The sequence below is a fragment of the Chinchilla lanigera genome, unplaced genomic scaffold, assembly GCF_000276665.1.
Source record: "Chinchilla lanigera isolate Chin_1 unplaced genomic scaffold, ChiLan1.0 scaffold00106, whole genome shotgun sequence".
Lineage (NCBI taxonomy): Eukaryota > Metazoa > Chordata > Mammalia > Rodentia > Chinchillidae > Chinchilla > Chinchilla lanigera.
The window spans coordinates 2,246,389-2,263,154 of record NW_004955507.1 but is presented as its reverse complement, the minus strand read 5'-3'; the positions used below and the strand labels follow the sequence as shown (position 1 = coordinate 2,263,154).

Here is a 16,766-nt window from a genome sequence, read left to right as displayed (position 1 = left end):
AGTTTCATTCCTGGTACCAAAAACCAAGCAGAACCAATTGGCATTCTCTATTTCCCCTTTATCTTGCTGCATTTTCTGGCCATGAGAATTACTGTAAAGCTAAGGCTCAGGTTATCAAAGTGCACTCCCCAATTTATTAGCCTCAGCAGCAGCATCTGGGAACTTACAAGTGCAAATTACCGGGTTCCACTCCAGACCCAGGAAATCAGAAAGTTTGGGAGTGCAGTCTGGTAATCTGTTTCAGTAGGCCCTTCATGTAGGCCTTTCGTGATTCTTACACTTGTTGAAATTTGAAAGCCACTGAGTTAAAACAGAAAAACTTCCTTAGTGTAGGCCAAAGTGTTGGATAAAGACAAGTATACCCAAGACTTTGTGGAGCCACTGCACCAGTTTGGACTTCTTCCTCTGGATTTGCAGTTATGTGAAAAAATAATCCCTGCTTGGTTTCACTACTGTTGTTAGGTTTCTGTTACAAGCAATTGAATCCAGTTCTAATTGGGAAATCATTTTTTAAATATCAGCTTAAACATTATTTCTGTAGAGAGGCCTCCATGCATACTCCGCTTACACCTTCCATCTCCAAGAATGGCCTCAACCTTCCCCTCCTGTTTCTATCCTTTATAGCACTTATCATATCTGGGATTTTCGGACTCACTTTCTGTTTATATTTGATAGTGCATACGCTGTAAGAGTGTAAACTTCATACTGGTAGGATCTTTGTCTTTTTACTGCTGTTCTTTAGCACATATTAAAGTGTCTGGCACATAAGGCTACCCTGTAATTATCTGTGGCATGATTTTAAAAAACTTTAAAATTATATATTCCATTTTAAACCATGTATTTTTAAAACCTTTGAAAAAATGATTCATTACAGACAGCTTCACAATTTTTAGGAGAAATTAATTTAAAAAGTAGCAGATACACATACAAAAAATACATGTAATAAAGAATAGTCCTTACTTGTCTGTGACTATTTGCTGCCTTCAGTAGCCTACCAATTCTAAAGTCATACACAATGAATAAAAGACCTAGGTAAACATTTAAGTCCTACAGAAATGAATACATAAATCTGGCATTTCTGGGGTAAGGTCATCTTTTCACAGGCACTATTTTGTGCCACCTCAAAGTGGAAGACCTATCTAAAAACAAAACTTCCTATAACACTTAATCACAAACTTTGAATTAAAAATAAAAATTCTAGTCAGTTTTCTTTTGCATGTCAGAAGACACACAATTAAGTTTTAATCTGGGGGAAGAAACACATTCCTTCATCCATGTCCCCGTCTTTCTTCTGGTAGTCTCAAACTAGGCCCAAGACTAACGTCACTGCAAAAAGACAAGGCCATCTCTAGAACCAGCCCATGTGGCAAATGTGAGGAAGGGACATGGATTGTGAGGTTTCCTGTGGATGAAACTGAGGGTCTCTGCTCTCTGTATGAATGAACCAAGAAGGCCCAGTGTTCTTGCAATGGGAAAGGTCAATTTCACCTTTACCTCAGATAAAACTGTTCTGGTCAACTTTTGGAAATCTATATCCCTTGGCTATATTTTTAAAATGGTAAATTGCTAAGTCTTATTTAAGTAAATTATGGAAATACTTTTCTCCATGGAGAACAGAACAATGAAACATAATAAAAATATATAGTATGGTTTCCTGCTTAGATCCCTCCTAGAATCTACATGGGTCTCTGGGTAGCCACTAATAGGAAAAGAAGATAACAGAAAAGTGCCAGAGGCTGAGTGGGGGCTTCTCACTAAGGAAAAAAGGAGCCCTTGGATTTGTTTAGACAATTACCTTACTTCTTAACATGCTAGAAAAAATTTAAGAGTTTCCTGGGAGTCCCTTCCAAATATGAGGAGCCATAAGGATTTCTTTGTCAGGACTATTCCAAATGCAAACTTTTAGGAAGTCCCTAGCAGCGAATTCCTATGCATTTTCTTTGTTTTCTTTACCCATGAAATAACATTTTATCCTATGAAAGGCAATGACCTTAAATTTCAATTTGAATAACTTCTACATGCAATGGAATCAGAACCCACGTTAGCCCTACTTTAGTAATGACAACATTCTGTAAAACTGAATTCTTTCCACTAATAGTCTGTCACAATCGCCTGGGGAGCTTGTTGAAAATAATGCAGACTGTGGGTCTCTACTCTCAGAGGTCTGATTCAGTAGGCCTTGGGTGATATCCAGGAATCTGCATTTTCAACAAGACTCTCTGGATGATTCTTGTGATGGTGGTGTGAAGTTCATATTTGAGAAACATTGGCCTTAACGGTAATGAGCCGTAACTGCTTCTTTCCCAAAGTAATACCTACTGTAGAAAGTAATGCTCAAAGGGTCTTCCTAGGAGCACGGGGGAGACGGTCATCTACACTTACCCTCAAGTCTGTGGGGAGGGAGATAAGGATTGGGGTTACTTCCCAAGTCTGTAAGTGAATCAAAAATTGGGATTAGGACCTAGTTGGATTTAGTTGGAAAGCTAAGCAGAAAGATACTGTTAACAGAAAAGTTGTGATGGCTTCTGGTCTAGGGGATCATGGTATCATCTCTTCCTTGTCCCTTCTTTCTTTTCAGTGATGTTGGGATAAGGATACCAAGTAGACCCACACAGATAATATGTTGTTTGGATATGGGTGAATATATACAGCTAAAGCAAATTCTGTCTCAGGAAACTCAGAAGAGTGAATTCCAGTCTGATACACGGCATCAATAACTGACTGAACATCAGTGTATGGCATCCGGATGGGAAATCCTGTGACCTGGATCAAGGACAGAACAACATATAAACTCATTATAATCATAGATATAATCCCAAATTACTATACCCCAAAAGATCACAGAACCATCAAAGAAATAGTGGTCATAAAATAACAATATTTAATTCCCAAACCATCCTATGAAGTAAGTTCTATTAGAACTCCCACTTTACAGATGCAGCAGAGTACAACCAGGTCTGTCCTGATGCCAGAATCTGCTTATTGAACAGGCCATGAACTTGCACCCTTCCTGGATGGCAAACTGACAACAAGGAAGTTAGTGGGTCCTACATCTGCATTTGAATGTTTTAAGTGAGACTTTCTTCAACAATGACTTGGTTTATATTTTTAAGTGACTGTGTGATAGTATTAAAGGATTGTGGTATGGCCCTATGTAAAATTATTTAATAATACACAGATGACAATCATAAATCTCATTTAACCCTTAGATTATCTAAGGAGGGTTTTCTTCATCCTCAAACTATTCACGTCTTTTCCATGAGATTATGTAGTACACTGTCCTTCCTTTTCTAGATTACTTAATAAAATATAATAATCTCTTTTCTTTTTCTTTTTTTGCAGTACTAGAGATTGAATATAGGGTCACTGTACTAAGCTACATCTTAATTCCCTTTTTATTTTTTATTTTGAGATAGGATCTTGCTAAGTCACTAAATTGCCCAGGCTAGGTTCATACATATGATTTTCCTGCTTCAGCCTCCCAGAGTGCTAGTATTACAGGTATGTGCCACCAGGGCCCTGTCACTTCTGCACTGTCTAGCACAATGCCTGTCATATAGAATAGAAACGGTAGTGTTTTTTTTTTTTTTTTTGGTTTTTCTCTGGTACCGGGAACTGAACTCACGACCTTGCGCTTGCCAGGCAGGCGCTTTGCCGCTGAGCTAAATGCCCAGCCCTGAAACGGTAGTGTTTAATAAACAGGTACTGGGTGCAATGCTAAGAATTTACTCATTTAATCCTTTTTCACAACCATGAAACAAATAACTATTTTTACTCCTGTTATCTAGTGGATAGAATGTATGGAGAGTTTAGGTAACCTGCTCTAGGTCAAAGCTAGTGAGTGGTTAAACTAGGATTTGAATACAGATTGCTGGGTTCATTCTAGATTTATTATTGTTGACTATATATTTAAAATTTTTTGTTTGTTTGTTTGTTTTCTGGTACCGGGAATCAAACTCACGATCTCCTACTTGCCAGGCAGGCACTGTGCTGCTGAACTAAATCCCCAGCCCCGACTACATATTTTTAAATAGATAATTTCACATAGCAACTGCAAGTTTTAAATCTTATTTTACACTTAACTATATTTTGCTCATCTGATTACCCCTAATTCGATTAAAAATGAAACTTCCTCCTATTCATAAATAGTGCTTGCCAGATTCCTCACTAGTAGTCAAAGTACTACTCCCAACAAATCCCTCACTTCCTCCTTTCCGAGGTTCCCCTAAGGAGGCACATAGAATATTGGATGGTAGAGGGAAGAATTCTCACTCTTAGAAGGCTGGAGTATTCAAAAACTTATTGGACTGGTTCATAGGGAAATGGAAGTAAAAGGATGCCAGGTGAGGAGCTAGGGTAAAAGAAGGAAAGGTGGACTAAACAAAATACCAAATGCCCAATGTATTTGCTTATGCACTTGCTGATTTTGAGATAGCTTTTCACTATCCAAGAAGATGTCAATAGGGTAATGAATATAAATGGAAGGGTTAGAAGAGAAGGCCAGGCTGAGTGTGTAAATTTGGGAGTAATTTGCATCTAGGTGATGTTGAAGCTTGCCTGGAATCCTCTTGCCCAGAACTAATGGCAGGAAATTCATTCTATTACTAGAGATCCTCTTTCAGTTTCTCAACTGTATGGTTTCCACTTGGGCATCTTTTTCCAAAGTTTGTAGTTTACCCATCATGAAACATATCACTGGTTAAAAAAAGCCAGGCAATGTGATTCTGGTAATAAACAGTTCACTAGTTTTGGTTTTTCCTTTTTTGTCTATAAGTAAATGCATTTTAATGCCTCAGGATCTCTCTTTGAGGACCAAAAAAAGGGCATTTCAGAGATATTTAAGATTGCTATTTATCAATCAACAACACCGAAAAGCAAATGTCACTAGTGCATTAAATCATATACAAACCCAGTAAAATTGTAGCAGTCTTTCAAATTCATTCTCTTCTTCAGATGAAACAGGACTTTCTATGCCAAGTTCTAGCTTAGGAAGGATTTGTCGCAAAATAGAAGTACACTGTCGATTCCAACGTGTTGGGTGCTTAGGTCTCCATTCCATTATTTTACATTTTAGAGTTCTTTCAATCCTAAGGTAAAAATGCAAAGATCATTTGTAATGACAAATTATGATTTATTTAGTAAATATGATGGCCTGTGACCCAGATTATAGTAAAAGGCTTTGTCATTTTTATTCAAGTACCACACCATGCAGGCTTTGTCACTTTTATTCACTCCTCACTTTTATTCCAGTACCATATTCAAGTACTTTAGAGTTTCAAGAAAACCAGCCCTCTACAGTGAGGGCTGTCTGTCACCATTCACATTAATGAAATAAAGGATAAATAAACTTCTGGTTGGCTGGGGACAGCAAAAGTCTTCATTGATTATCCAACAATTAGATCTCCAAAGCACGTCTCTTACACGGGTGTGTAAGCAGCTGCCACCTGGGTGTGATTTGACAACACCTGCCGTCCAATCACTGCATCAACATTCCACTCTTTAAGACCCTCCTTTGACACAGGACATTGTGTTTCCAAGAAACCGCCTTTATAAAAGCTCAGATATTTGGTCTAGGATGATTTTAGCAGGAATGGGATTATTAGATCAGCTAATTTAGTAAGCAGAGCCAGGAGAAGATGAGACAATGGACTGATAAGTTTGATGATGGGCTTTCCCCCTCTAGAATGTAGCTTTCCATATAGGCAGGGGTTTTTATTGGTATTTTTAGCTCCTAGAATGGTGTGTAAGGAAAAATGAAGCCTAAGATGGCTAAACTTTGGTTCAGGCTGTGTGATTTAAATCCAAATCAGCAAAATTTCATCACAGGTGCACCTCATTGGTTTCAGCTATAACCAAGGTTGTTACTGGCACGTAACCACTATTATATGGACCCTTATGCATAGCTGGACTTGAGGCCTGCGGACTTCCATGTGAGTGGCACCTAAGTGGCACCTGTGAATAAAGGCATATTTACACATTTCCACAGTTCTGGGTTCTGTGTCTCTTCAGGCAGTCTGAAGCTCAAGTGACCTCCTCAGTTTGACTTGGTGACAAGATAGTGTCTGGTAAGAAAATGTGCTGGGAATAGTGTGACCTGGTTGATGGGGTCATTCTGGGAAGCCTCTCTTTTATGCGTGGGATACAGTCTTTACCACAGCGTGTGTTACCGGTAAAGGCGCTAGGTGTCTCCTCTTGGTTAGCTTTGTATTGCAATTAAGCAGGCTGGAGTTTGCAGAGGGTCTCAGTCATGGCCATGCATCAGAATAAATAATATCTGGTGCTTTATTAGACTATTTCACTTCTAGGTATTCAACAAGCCTGGTCTGGGCCCCTGAAACAGTTCTGATGAAAACTAGAGCTTCAGAACAATTTCTCTGATGCATTTCTTACGTTTTTAAATTTGTTAAGAAATGGGAAGTGAGGGGTGGGAATAACAGGTGGAGTGGATTGTGTGCTAGTGGGAAAAGAGAACGGCAAAATGATATTCCTCCTGCTATGTTTTGATTAATTGCTAGGGACATACCTGCCAGCCTGATATGTGAGTGTGAGTCAGTGAGGGCAGTCAGATCCAGAAGTTTCTGATGCATCTGGAGTGGAATAAGGCCTTTTCAAAGCCTGTGACCCTTTGGGCTTAACTGAACAACTCACGGCACTGGTGTGCGTGTGCATGTGTGTGGGGGAGAAGGGAGCTATTTCTACCATCTAACTGTGATGCTTTTACTATACTCTGGGTCACGGGCCATTTATCTTTCTGTCCTTCAAAAAGTGTTAGCTATTGGATTATTATTACCGCAGCTCAACAAACACTTGTGCTGAGAAATTTCCAACAGTGGGCTACAAGGTTTTCCTGAATTAACGTACACTGTTCTCTCAAGGGGCTCCCTGGATGAAAGAGGGGGTCACTTTACCAAGAAACCAGTACTGTAGTTCAGTGGCACTAACCATTATAATCTCCCTCTCCATGCTTCAGTTGCCTAATCTCACAGCTATTTTGAAAGACTGGGTTAGAGGACTGAAAGTTGACTAACAAGAGATTAGCAGGAGAACATCATACCTGTTCTTTAGATCTTCTACCATATTTTTATTTGTATCAGAATAAATGATTTCTTCAGGCTGAAAGACATACAACTAAAAGTTAAGAAATATTCTAGAGAAATCATCCTTATATCAAAGTTACCCCTAGGAGCTCTAGGAGTGGTGGGACCCAAACCAGTTTCTTGTAGTAAAAACACTCAATCCCTTAAATAAAACAAAGATCACTGCATATCATTTGATCTCAAAATTACTTTAACAGAGAATAAGGGCAAGAGAGAGGAAGATTTAAAAACAAGACATTTTTCATAAGTAAGACAGACCTACTATCCTATTCATTTATCCAAATAAGCATTTGCCATGCTACTGATGCTTACAAATAATCTTTGGCAGCTGAATGAATCTCTTCCAATTACTGTGTCTCTGGTGAAGTTACTTAAACTCTGTTTTGAATCTCATTTGCCTCATCTTTAGAATACAAACTACACTATAATAGTGCCTACTGCTCTTGGACCTTAGGAAGATTTCTAAATATATGTAAAGCCTGACATATATAGAATGCTCAATAAACATCAGACATTATTGTTATTAAGTCTTCTAACATGATTTATCATCATTCTTCCCTGAGTATTTGTTTCGCACAGTTGGCAATTCTTTGTGCTTGCGTTTCTGTGTGCACACATGTGTTAGTGTACAAATGAACACAAACAGACATACATACACACACACACACACACACACAATCCATTTCAAACTTCTCTGTCTCCATGCCTTTGCTCAGGCAACTCCCCACTCCCAAAAGCTGACAGCAATACTCTTTCCCATTTCCTTATGTTTCTGTCCTGGAAAAGATTGTCTAGAAGAGGTGGAGAACTGCTCAAGTTCCTTCCCAGCTCAACCCTGTCCTTCCTGCAAGGCTCACAAGGATGGTAGTGAGACCTGGGCTTAGTTTTTACTTTGAATATTCTTGAGATGAGGAACAGAGTAGGATATACAGATAGATGTTTTTCCTTCGTGACTGGAATGAGGGTTGTACCAAAGGCGAGCAACATGACAGTATACTAGGTTTTCAATGTCAGAGTTAGAGACTTGTTAGAAATACAAGTCCTCGGCCCTCCCTTCAGAACCACTGAATCAGAAACTCTGGGGGAGGCCTAATGAGCTGTGTTTTAATCAGCACCGCCTTCTGGTGGTTCTGATGCCTTCCATGGTTGGAGGACCACTAGATCAGTCTCACGCCAAGGGAACATCCCCATACCAGAACATAGTAGGACACAGAAGATATTAGGATGGAAATATAAATACAAGTGTCACCTTGAAGGGGCCGGCAGCTATTCCAGGTAGGACAGGTAGACTAAATTTTTTGATTGTTCTTACCAATTGCTGTCAATCCCTCTACCCCAACCTGGGCAATGCTTGTGGATAAGTTAGGTTCCTTCAGGTTTGAAAATTAGGTGTGGGTATACTGCCTTGATGTATTTATGAGGTCTGTTTTCTTTTTTTAGCAAAGGTCCACCCTTTTTTCTGGGAATTCACATGCTACAAAACTTCAAGAGGGTTTTCCTGTTAGCCTCACCTCTGCATACCCACATACTCATTATATACATTCAAAGTTGTGTTTCAGTCGTGTGTAACAGACAAGTGCTCACTCTAGATAGTACTTTATTCTGGGACAAATGTGGCAAGGTAGAAGATGGAGGGCCATTAATCCACAGGAAGTAAATAACAGAGATAGTAGTCAGACACAAATACAACCTTCTATTTATAGATTCAACTTGGCAGAAGGTTTAGTTTTTACCCTAAGAGAGGCTCTTAAAACACAAGGTTGATCATGGCACTCATTGCCTTATTGGTGCTGTTTCCTGACTGTCCTGTGGATAAAGGATCAAATCTTTTATTCTATTTACTCCTTAGCTCATTTTTGCTCACTCCCTGTCAGACACACAAACTGGCCTTCCAGCTCCTTGACAGTTTATCTCCTCACCACTGCAAATCTCATCTTTCTCTCTACTGGAAACATTTTCTTCCCCGACTTTCATCTAGGCAAACTCCTGTCACTGTTCCTCACTCAGCTGTTACCACTTCTAGGAGCCCTGCAACTCGTTGCTTTAGGCCCTTCTGCTATGTATTCCCAAAGTTCATTCATTTCTTCTCCAAGCACATTGATCGTGCCTCACTGCAGCTGGTTGTTTTCTCCTGCAGAACAGACATTCCCAAAACACTGAGATCTATCTTTTTTCTTTGTGGTATCTACACCCAACGCTTCAATGGGTCACAGCAGACATCAATAAATATCACCTGAATAAATAAGAGAATGACACTGCATTGAGCAAACAACCTGATTTGTCAGTAGGTTATTTACTCGTCACAAGGCAGCCGTGCTTCAGCCATAGCTTTGGGCTCGGAAAAGCAAAACATGAACTGTAGAGGCTGTAAATATAGTTTGCTTAAGAGAGATAAGCATATTTCCCCATCATAAAAATGATATTTCCAATAGGAAATATACCAATACATACATATGCTTGATCCACATGGAAATGCTTACAAAGATATATAAGAAATTAACTACTGTACAGTAGTTATATCTTAGAGTGTAAGGAAAGACACTGAAGGGCAGGAAAACTCTTCACTTTCTATACTTTGGCAGTCTTTTTAGCCCACCCCAACCATCATGCATTCTTTGGGATATTGTGAGTTGCCTTAAATTTATAAGCACAGAGATAATTTAATGAACATCCACTTGATATACCTATTACCCAGCTATATCTAATTACTGAATTCTTCATTATTTATTTTAGATTTTTAATAAAGAAGAAACTATGGAGGACTTCATGGAAAATGGTGGAGTGGTGAGCAGTAGAGAAAGAGTCTTGCTAAGATTTGGTGTACAGACACTGGAATATAGCAATAAGAGGGAAAGAGGAGGGAAGTGAATCTCTGGGACTCAGGAAGGATCTCACTTGAGATCTGAAGTCCATGGAGAGAGCAAAGAGAGAAAATTCAATGAAGAAGGAGGAGGTGGCAGGCAGCATATTTTCTCTGAGCCCAGACACCCTCTGTGGGAGAGGTGGCTTGAACATACAGATGCACAGTGACTACTGGTGACCTCACAGGCCTCCAGTGGAATGGAACAGCGGACACTGAAGATTGCAGTGGCTGGAGAGTTATTTGAGTTCAGACTTCCACAGGAGAGGCAATTGGCCTGGAGCTATTTCGGAGAGGGGACAACCAAGCTCAGAACTCAGAGCAACTGCTGATTCCACTTCACAGCTCTCAATGCCCGGGTCAGGGAGCTGAGCTCAAGTTGTCAGGAGGTCAGGGGACCAGGTTGGAGCTGGCAGGGAGCTGAGTACAAGTCAGCAGGAGGAGCATGAACTGCTACAGGCTGAAAGGGTCTAGTTCCAGCCTCACAGCCAGAAACCAGTCTAAACTTTAGCGGAACTAAAGGTAAAGGCTCACCTGCTGCCTTGCTGGGATTGATTAGTCAACTCAGATTTGGACTCTATCTATCCACATTGTCTACCAGTGACAGCAGAGACACACATTGAAGTGGACATTTTTCTTATTTTCTCTCTTTTCTTGTTCTTTTTTTCTTGTTCTTATTTTTATGTGATTATGAACATAGTTCTAGTTTTTGTTGTTCTGTTCTGTTCTTGTTTTGTTTCTTCCTTCTCTCCTGTCATCTTTACCAGTTTTCCTACCTTTGCCAGATCTTCCTTTGTCCTTCAGCCTTGCTTCTGATCTTTTCCTTTTCTTCTATTTCTCTATTTTTTCTCTTAATCCCTTTTAATTTTTTTTCTCTCTGAGGGTAAAATTGCCATCTTGAGGACTGCAAAAACTCCACCAAAAGACTTCTAGACTTAAAAACCAAATTCAGTAGCATAGCTGGATACAAAAACAACACCCCAAAATCAATGGTCTTCCTGTACATAAATAACAAACTCATTGAGAGAGAAATCAGGGAAACAACACCTTTCACAACAGTGTCCTGAAAAATGACTTACTTAGGAATAAATCTAACTAAGAAAGAAAAAAACCTCTACACTGATAACTACAGTACTTTGGAAAAGGAAATTGAAGAGTATATCAGAAAATAGAAAGATATGCTTTGTTATTGGGTAGAAAGAACCAATGAAAATGGCAATACTTCCAAAACTGTTATAGAGATTTAATGCAATACCAAGCAAAATACCAATAGTCTACCTCACAGAATTAGAGAAAATGATCCTAAAACTCATTTGTAACCAGAAGAGACTTAGAATAGCAAAGACAATTCTTGGCAACAAATGCAAGGTAGGGGGCATCAAACCCTGACTTGAATCTGTACTACAAAGGTATTGTAATAAAAACAGCGTGATAGGGGCTGGGGATTTAGCTCAGCAGCAAAGCGCCTGCCTGGCAAGCTCAAGGTCGTGAGTTCGGTTCCTGGTACTGGAGAAAAACCAAAACAAACAAACAAACAAACAAACAAAACAGCATGATACTGGAAAAAAAACAGACCCAAGGATCAATGGAACAGATTAAAAGATACAGAAGCAACTCCAGACATACTCAGCCACCCTATCTTTGATTAAGGTGCCAAACACCTTCACTGGATAAAAGATAGCCTCTATAATAAATGCTGCTGGAAAAGAGGCTCTCCATATACTGAAGATTAAAATTAGACCCATATCTTTAACCATGCACTAAACTAAAATTGAAATGGATCAAAGATTTAACTATTAAAGCAGAAACACTAAATCTGCTGGAAAATAGAATAGGTAAAACTCTGGAAGACATTGGTGTAGGAAAAGACTTATGAACAAAACCCAGATTGCATGGGATCGCAAAGAATCAACAATTGGGACCTCATCTTATTGAAAAGCTTTTGGATAGGAAGTGAAACTACCAACAGAGTGAACAGACAACCTAGTATGGGGAAATTTTTTTCTAGCTGTTCCTCACACAAAGGACTAATATATAGAATGTATAAAGAACTCAAAGCAGACCTCCTAAATTTAAAGACCCAATCCAAAAATGGCATCTGAAATGAATAGACACTTCTCAGATGAAGAAATAGAAATGGAAAATAAATATATGAAAAAATAATCAGTATCACTGGTCATTCAAGAAACATAAATTAAAACAATGCTGAGATTCCATTTCACTCCAGAAAGAATGGCTATTATCAAGAAATCACCCAATAACAAATGCTGGTGGGCCTGTGGGGAAAAGGAACCCTTGTCCACTGTTGCTGGGAGTATAGACTGTTGCAACCACTGTAGAAATCAATACAGAGAGTCCTCAAAAAACTAAAACTAGAGGTTCCATTTGATCCAGCTATTCCTCTTCTCAGTATCATCCCAAAAGAATTAAAAGCATCATACCATGTTATATCTGCACACCAATGTTTACATTTATAGCCGCACAGTTTTTCATAGTTAAATGTTGGAAACAGCCCAAGTGCCCATCAGCTGATGAATGGATAAAGCTGTCATTTTTTAATACAATGGTGTACTACTCACCCATAAAGAAGGATAAACTTGAGACATTTATAGCTAAATGAATGCACTTTTCCTAAGTGAATTAAATTAAACACGTGTAAATATTGTGTTTTTTTCTCTGGTATGAGAAACCAAAAGTGTAAATAAGGGCCAAAATGTATAATATATATTGTGAAATAGGAAGAAAATGTTAAAATGGGAAGGGGAGCTGTGGAGTGGGGAGGGAGAAAGGAAGGAAGGGAAAAGAAAGCAAAACAAGAAAAGGAAAAAAATGGAAACAAAGGATTTGTAAATAAGTAGGGGAAGAGGGGTTGACAGGAAGGTAGGGAAGGGGGAAAAAGAATGAAGATACATCATGTACAGGTACAAATTCCCTATTATGAATGTGATCATTATGTACACTTAAAATGTACCAATAACTTAATTAATTTTAAAAAAGAAGAAACTGTGGAAAGGCTGGAAGTACTATGTATATTGCTCCCCTATCTCCTCCTTTTTGTCCCTCTCCCCAAAAGTAGCCTCTAATCTGATTTGGTACGAAGGAATCAAAGGTTATTCATCTTCAACTGTACCAGATATAATCACACTGCTTTCCGAAGTACAGCAGTTTATATCCCACTATTTCTTTTCTTTGCCAGTAACTGGTCTGATAACACTCCTTTTGGTCAGTTTTATGCACTTGAAATAATATTCTATTTTTTTAAATTGAATATTTGAGCTGCTGCTTCTGTGGACTGTCTTTTGCCCATTTTTCTACTGTTCTTTTTGTCTTTCTCGCCTCCTTTTTTTTTCTTTCCTTTCTTCCTGAGCTTACAGTGCCTAATTTGTGGATTTTGTAGTTGTCTTCACCCTGCCATACCATGGCCCTCAATTAAGAAACATCTGTGGAAATGGTATCTGGAATGCCGACCCAAAGTGTATGAGTACATCACAGATTTCGTCGGCCAACCCAACTACAGACTGAATCAGCTCTTGGATTCCCACGAGCCTCAGACAGCAAATTTATAGCTTTCAAAAGCAGAGGTGTAGGGAAGCCCTGTCATAATTCCTGGTCTCAAAAGTGAGTCCTTGATTTTCCTAAAGCATTTTCTGACCTTATTAATACCTTTGGATCAGCCCTGTGCACTGCTTGTGTTTCTGTCCTGTTTCTAGTCCATAAGATAATGATCACAGTTTGGGGCCCTGATGTGCAGTTTTTGCCAATTTTCATAAAGTTTAAATTTACATATGGGGCAAAATATTTTTCTTTTTGGTACCAGAAATTGAACTCAGGACCTTATGCTTGCCAGGCAGGCCCAAGACAAATTTTTTTTTTCTCAATTTCTTCATTGCATTCTTTTTTCTGCATTTAGAAGGGGTCAAAGTAACCCAAACAAGATCAGAAGGCAGATCTTGTTTTGTTTAACATGGTTTTGTTTAACATTGCCAAATAATTCAATAAGCAATCAACCATAAAAATAACAGGAGTTATCACGAGAAGTAATGGCAACTTTTACATAGACCCACTTGGAAAAACATAATTTACCTGTATGCTTTGTACTTTTGTTCCCTGAAAATTTTTTGGAAGCAACTGTTTCCAGAAACTTTCCTTTGAATAGTCAAGATATACAGCCATTGGTGTGTTATTTTGTTGAATATTAAACCAGACCTATTAAAACATTAACAGAAAACCAATGTAGGCCTATAGAAACACAAGGTCAGTAGTTAGTAAAGATAGAGCAAATGTTTACAGTTTTGCTACTCACCAAAGTGGTAGAAGACAAGAGAAGTTCTGAAGAGGAGACAGAGATGCCGGGATTTTGTGATCATAGGACTACCTCACTAGGTCTCAACCATGGAAGCCCTACAGAATCACCTGGGGTAGCTTTAAGGATAAAGACTGCCCATCCGCACTGCCCCAGGGATTCTGACTGAATGTCTAGGTCCTCAAAGTTCACAGGTGATTCTCATATATAGTTAGGGTGACTCTTGAGGAGATAACTGAAAATAAGGTTTCTCTCCATATACTTACATTCCTATCATTAAACAAGCAATCTACACTTTGTAAGGGACAGAATGGATCAAACTGCTTGTGGCATTGTCCAGTCGATGGATTCCAAAACAAATATTCATTAGTTTCTTGAGTTAAGACATAGGCAACGTGCCCCTAAAAGAAAAATATTTAAAGTCACTTTTGGTGGTTTTAACTAACTTCTATATGAGGAAATTATAATGTAATGATTATCATTTCTAAAATAAAATTTTAAAGGGCTTTTAAATTTTTTTAAAAAGAAGGGGACCCTAAAACTCCAAAAGTCCTCAGACCCAAGAAAGATTAGCAAGAAGATTCAAGTGAGAGAACACTGGGCATGCCCCGATGCTAGTACAATATGTTATTGTAACAAAATCAGTATATCATAGTGATTTTTCCAACAGGCACTACTAATGCATTCTGAGGTAGAGGCACTTTTCTCTAGTCCACACAAAGGTACTGTATAGACTGGCTGCCCTGTGGCTAGGCTGTACTGAAGACTGACGGTAAATGTCAGGCTGAGTTAGGAATGGAAAGTCAGAGCTTTAATTCACTGTCAATTCTGTGAGGTGGGGATGATTATTATGCCCACCTTCCATATGAGAAGAGTCAGAGGTTGAGGGTCTCAGCTAGGGTAACAGAAAGTGGCATTATTCCAAGGCTGTGAGGTAATAACAGAGAGAGGCAAACACAACTGAGATCATATAGACAGTAAGTGACATTATTAGGTTTTAAATCCCTGTCTGCACTCCAAATTCGTATTCTTAACACTACTCTGTGTAGCTTTGGCCTCCTTATCTCCAAAGCTCGTGCTGTTTATCAATGCATCCAACTTCTCTCTAGTGTAGGGGACGCTGCACTTCAACCACCCAGCTCAGGTGATTCCCACAGTATGGGTTTTAGAGACACAAATGCATGGACTGTACTTGTTGAAATATTGTTGGCTGTTTACTGCCACCTAGTGACACATAAAACTACAACAGAGGATTATATCCCAGGATTAACCATAGGATTTAGTTCACAAAGTTAACACAGAAATAAACTATGTCAAAAGAATGCAGGAGAGTAAATTATCATGAAAAAAATCATGAGGCAAGACAAGACTAGAACATGGACACTTAGCAAGATATTCCTGGTGGAACTAAAAATCCAAAAGGGCAGCTTTCTGAGGTATGAATTTAGGAAAACATAAAATATATAGTTGTAAAAATTCTAGACAGGTAGACATGAATTTCTTAGCCACTCTTACAAGAGTAAAGTCTGGGAGATCAAGTTTGAGAAAAAATATTTGCTAAAAATCTTAAAATATAGAAACCCAAGGATGATCCTGGTCATGAGGAAGGAAACAGCCACCAAACTACACTGTAACTAATGCTACAGAATTCCCCTCCCCCCCCATACTTGTGTATTTGCCATGAACAGGTGCTGTTCTCTGTGCCTTCTATGTGCTGGGTAATTTAATAGTCCCTGATGAAGTAGCACAATTTTTAAAGCCACTTCTCAAAGGGGAAAACAGGAAGGAAGTTATTCCTAGAATTGCAGTAATTTTGATGGATCAATATCATCCTCTTAACTATTTATTGACCATAAAATTCTTTAATTAGCTTATGAAAAGATGCAAATGTGAGGTTGAAGGTTTTAAACTTGCAGTTGAAATCTGATTTAGTTTTGCACATACAGTTCCAAAACTTACTTCTAAAAATGAAGTTCCCAGGAGGACCAAAGCCTTCTTTCCAAAATACAAAAAGAAATTACAGAGAAGTATGGCATGCTCTTCCTTATTTCCGATAGCTAAACTGATGCAACGCTAAGGCAGAACAAAAGCAACAAGGACATCAAGAAAAAAAATGAAAGGAAAAGAAGTGGAATAATGCAAATATCCCAAAATTGATAGCTCTTCTATTCCTTCCAAACACGTCTATTTTTATCAGATCGCGGAGATGACATCAAAGCTGACAGGTCTAGCTTTGTTCAATAGGAGGAAACAATGATTTAAAACACTGCGATTGCCACTGTTACAGGACACTTAACATAGAGGAATCAGATAATTTATACCCCAAATGTAATGTTTTTATTTTTTATTTTATTTATTTATTTATTTATTTTTGGTTTTTCTCCAGTACTGGGAACCGAACTCATGACCTTGCGCTTGCCAGGCAGGCACTTTTGCTGCTGAGCTAAATCCCCAGCCCCAATAATATTGTTTTATTGACCAATGTTTCCAAAGGAACTGACTAACT

At 38.7% G+C, this 16,766-nt stretch overlaps 1 protein-coding gene across 12 annotated transcripts in view; it reads right to left on the bottom strand.

Annotated features, from left to right (window-relative positions):
* Window positions 1-821: 821 nt before the first annotated feature.
* Window positions 822-16,766, bottom strand: part of Cc2d2b (coiled-coil and C2 domain containing 2B) — a 101,880-nt gene continuing 85,935 nt past the window's right edge. For 9 of the 12 annotated variants that reach the window (XM_013506214.1, XM_013506218.1, XM_013506215.1 and 6 more), the window contains 6 exons: window positions 16,220-16,333; window positions 14,527-14,661; window positions 14,041-14,163; window positions 7,055-7,113; window positions 4,910-5,087; window positions 822-2,763 (listed from right to left, as the gene is read on the bottom strand). In XM_013506214.1, the coding sequence (XP_013361668.1) occupies window positions 2,575-2,763; window positions 4,910-5,087; window positions 7,055-7,113; window positions 14,041-14,163; window positions 14,527-14,661; window positions 16,220-16,333 (798 nt within the window). In that variant the 3' untranslated portion in view covers window positions 822-2,574. Of the gene's footprint in view, window positions 2,764-4,909; window positions 5,088-7,054; window positions 7,114-14,040; window positions 14,164-14,526; window positions 14,662-15,117; window positions 15,188-16,219; window positions 16,334-16,766 lie in introns of those variants that run through there. The other 3 variants (XM_013506216.1, XM_013506220.1, XM_013506221.1) reach the window with 3 other exon arrangements.